The 4,426-nt window shown below is 46.1% G+C and overlaps 1 protein-coding gene across 1 annotated transcript; it reads left to right on the forward strand.

Annotated features, from left to right (window-relative positions):
* Nucleotides 1–1,585: 1,585 nt before the first annotated feature.
* Nucleotides 1,586–2,554, forward strand: CBY2 (chibby family member 2). The gene has a single exon (XM_054983970.1). It carries the CDS (start codon nucleotides 1,586–1,588, stop codon nucleotides 2,552–2,554), a length of 969 nt encoding a protein of 322 aa, XP_054839945.1.
* Nucleotides 2,555–4,426: the final 1,872 nt, after the last annotated feature.

A 4,426-nucleotide genomic window follows, 5' to 3' on the forward strand; every position in this document is an offset into this window, starting at 1 on the left:
ATTTCTTGCTGCAAGGGTTGGGAGTCACCTTCAACGTATCCTGTCTTCCATAGACTGACAGTAGCTCTAGGAATTGCAATGCCACCCTTGGCCATGTACCTGCTCCCAACCCTCCTGACACTGCTGAGCTGTTCCTCTGCTCAGAGTTGCAGCCAACTGGGGGCATGGAGGCTAGCAGTGCCTGTTGAATCAACCAAACTGGGGGGTAAGGAAGGCTGATGAGCAACATACAGTCCCAGGCTGTGCACCCCTGGATGAGAGGGATAAATGAAATCAGAGCTATTGGAAAGAAAAATTACACATAAAGAGGATAGTTTCAGGTGAGTAGCCATGTTGGTCTGCCGTAGAAGAGTAAGATTTGAGTCCAGTAGCATCTTAACGACCAACAAGATTTCCAGGGTGTGCGCTTTCGAGAGTTAAAGCTCCCTTTGTCAGATTCATGTAGGAAGGAGAAGGAGAGATTGACTTGCTGATATTAAATACACAGCATCAAAAGGAACCTGGAACTTTGAAATGCATTGTTGTTTAGATCTTTCCAATACAGCATTCAATAAGCTCATGGTTCAATAAGGGCTCGAGACATGAGAAGACACAATTTAGCTCCGCTGAAATCCTGTGACCAGGAGCTGGCAAGAAACATGGAGTCTCTCTGCATGAGATGCCTGGGCATGTGTTTGTCAAGTGCCAGGAGACGCAATGTTAGCCGGGAAATGTAGGTTTAAACGACAGAGCCAGCGGAGATTGCTCCGGAAGGGATGGATCTCACACTGTGTAATCCACCTTGAGTCTTCGGCTGTTTCCACACTGCTTACCTTCCCTTGGAACGACCCGGAACATCGTGCAAAAAATGCGGAAGATCGCGTTTTCTCGCACGAGATTTGAATGACGTCGCGCAAATATCGTGCAAGAAAACGCAATCTTCTGCGGTTTTTTGCGTGATGTTCCGGGTCGTTCTGAGGGAAGGTAAGCAGCGTGGAAATGGCCTTAGTGAGAAAGGCGGACTATTAGTGACATAAATAAAATAAATAAAAAATTCTCTCACAACCCTCCACTGGCATGCCGGACTGTCCCCCTTTTGGGGCCTTTGCCCTGCCGCCCTCACTGCTTAAAATGTTGAATTAACTGAGGCTCAGCAGGGCAAAGACTCCAGAAGGGGAGACAGTCCAGCATGCCAGAGGTGGAAAAGGGCTGTGAGAGAATCTGTCCCCTCTGGAGTGATCTCCACCAGCTCTGTCTTTTAAAACTACGCTTCCTGGCTAACATTGCATTTCCCGACACATAAAGAACACGTCAGAAGTCTTGTGTAGAGAGACTCATGGAAAACAGGTTTTATCACTTTGTTTCCTTGCTTGATTTAAGTGATTTATTGTGTGAAACAGTGTGACTCTAAAGTTAATCCAATACATTGTGGTTCCTGGTCTATCTTCTAGTCCAGAGTCATGCAATGAATAGCATTTCTTGCTGGGCTCCCAAGGAAATTATTTGTGAATAATTATTTATTATATGTGACTCTCTCTATTGCACGCAGTAATCCAGTCTCTCGATTTGTCTTTGTTCTCTTGAAGGAAACTGCTGGAAGGTGAAGATGGACGTCCCACCACGGGTCAAGCTGAGCAACGAAACGTTTGTTTTCCTCGATGGCAAGTGGGTGAATGAAACTTACATTCAATCAGCCATCACTTCCTATCCAGAAACTCCCCAGAAACACGTTGGCAAGAAGCTACGTAGCGACTGGACTCTCTGGGAAGAGAACAAAGCCCTTTGGGAAGAGAACCAGGCCCTGCGGGTGGAGAACCGGGCCCTCCGGGAAGAGAACCGGGCGCTGCAGTGCTTGCGGATGGAGAACAAGGGCATTCAAGTCATTTATGACGAAAGTCTGCAGCAAGTCCTTCAGCAAGACAAGACTCTAGAAGGCCTTCCGAAATTAGGACTCCAGAACAGTTTAGAAAACAAAGCCCTTCAAGTTCTCCGGGAAGAGAACAAAGCCCTCCAGGTCTTTCGGGAAAACAATATGGCTCTGAAGATCTTCCCAGACAAAATCTTCACTGAGAAGAAGAAACCAATACCAGTTCTCCAGAAGGAAAAACTCACCGTTCAGTTGTTAGGGACAGACGAGCCCGCAGTCCCGGAAACCAGCAAGGCTGTTACAGTTCAAGAAAATAACCCCAAAGCTACCCTTTCCCAGCCAGTTAAAATTGTTCAGGAAATTCAGGAGGACAGCAGGTCTTTGCCAGTCCTGGAAAGAAACAAAACTACCGTGTCTCCACTAGAGGAGAACGAGCCTCTCCTAGCTGTTCAGAAACTGAACCAAATTATGCTGTCCCTCCTCCGAGAGAAACAGGCACTTCTGGAAGAAAAAGAGGCCTTCCAAACACGGCAAGGAGATAACAAAATACTCTGGGAGGAGAACAATAAACTGAAGTTGCAGCAGAACGCTATCAAAGGGGCTATTAACAAGATTGCTGCTCAGGTGGACGTGCTGCAGCAGGAGCTGAGCGCCTTGGCGTTCCTGCAGGAGGCAGAGAATGAAACGAAGAAGCTGGAGACATGCTGAAAATAGAAGGACTGCAGGGAGAGAGAAGAGCCCGGGCGGAAGACAGTCCGTTGGTTCACATTTGCAAAGGGTTCTCTCACCTGGACAGAAAACCTAATAAAGTTCTGTTGTGAATTCAAGAAAATTGTGACGAGTGTTCAAAAGACAAATTAGGGCATTCACATAACAACATGTGTGCAAACAAAGAGGGCAAGAAATGATGATTCTCAAAAAAAAAAGGGGGGAGAAGTGTGGGATGTTTGTGGATAAAGCACCATTGAGTCGCTTGTTCTCAAGTCCTTCACAACAGGAAGTAAATTGTCTCGAGGTTTTACATATTGACTGGTCTGGCAAAGCAGTCTGCACCGTCTTTGGTGCCAGGGGTCATTTTGTAGAAAAAAAGCGGCAGGAACTCATTAGCATAACTCATTAGCACAACTCATTTGCATATGGCACGCCCCTTGACATCACCAGATGTGTGACATTAGCATAATTGATTTGCATTTGCCCCACCACTGACATCTCCTATCCTGGCTGTTTTGGACCCGATCCTGGCCATTCAGGGCCGAAATAGGCAATTTGCCAGAATGGCAAAAGGGGGCTGAAAATGGCCGAAAAGGGGCCCAAAACGGTCATGATTCAGCCGCTGCTGAGTGGGAGAGAGATCCATCACCCATCAGAGGCCCCCTCCTGGCCTTTTCGGGACCAATCCTGGCTGTTTTGGGTCTGATCCTGGCCATTTTGGGCCCAAATTGGGCCATTTTGGCCCCAATCCAAGCCGAAATGGGCCCAAAATGGCCAAAAATCAGGTGGGCGGGGCCACCTGACGTGACCTTTTTGGAGAACTATCAGAACTGTGTTCCTGCACGTTCCACCTCAAAATGAGCCCTGTTTGGTGTGATGTTAGGTGGTAGTGAATCTAAAGTACCTTACATAAACACAATTGACATTTATTTATTTATTTATTTATTTATTTATTTATTTATTTATTTATTTATTTATTTATTTATTTGTCTTTTATAGTCAGCCTTTCTCACAGAAACTCAAGGCGGATTACACAGTGTGAGATCAGTACAGTCAGTTTCAAGGATATTTCCATAAATGATGCTATAAAGTAAATAGACACAATTTTAAAAAGACATAGCATTAGTAAGAATCCAATACAGAGCTGAAGAAAAGCTGAAACAGAACATAAGCAATTCTACGGCTGACATTAGAAGCACAAGTAGCTGATAGGAGCACATATTTAAGACAACAGATAATACATAAGGCAACATAGTGGTGGAGTCTATGGTCCTTAACTCAGTAGCGAAGCATCTGAGAGCCCCTCCCTACAATACAAAAGCCTTTTTTGAATCATTCGGTTTTGCATTGTTTATGGAAAGCAAGGAGAGTGGGGGCTCTCTTGACCTCCTCAAGCAGGCCGTTCCACAGGGTAGGGGCTACCACAGAGAAAGCCCTTGTACGGGTTGCTGTTGATTTCGCCCATGTGCAGGGTGGCACCTGCAAGAGACTCTGTTCAGATAAGCGAAGCTGTTGTGGAGGAACATAAGGAGGCAGGTGGTAGGTATGCCGGGCCATGTCCGTGAAGAGCTTTATATGTGATAACCAATACCTTGAACTGGACACGGTAGCTAAGAGGTAGCCAATGGAGTGACTGCAGAATGGGGGTGATGTTCATGCTCCGATAGCAGTCGCGCCACAATACACTGAGGCTATAAATCTATGCCTGGGCTGAACCATCTGGGACTTCAAATGGGGGGCTCAATGGACTGAATTCTCCATCATTCAACACTCTTCTATTTACTAGGGTTGCCAACTCTACCATGGGAAATTCCTGGAGATATAGGGGTAGAGCATTGAGGCAACCAAGTTTTGGGAGGGGAGAGAGTT

This window comes from Eublepharis macularius, chromosome 6, assembly GCF_028583425.1.
Source record: "Eublepharis macularius isolate TG4126 chromosome 6, MPM_Emac_v1.0, whole genome shotgun sequence".
Taxonomy (NCBI): Eukaryota; Metazoa; Chordata; class Lepidosauria; order Squamata; family Eublepharidae; genus Eublepharis; species Eublepharis macularius.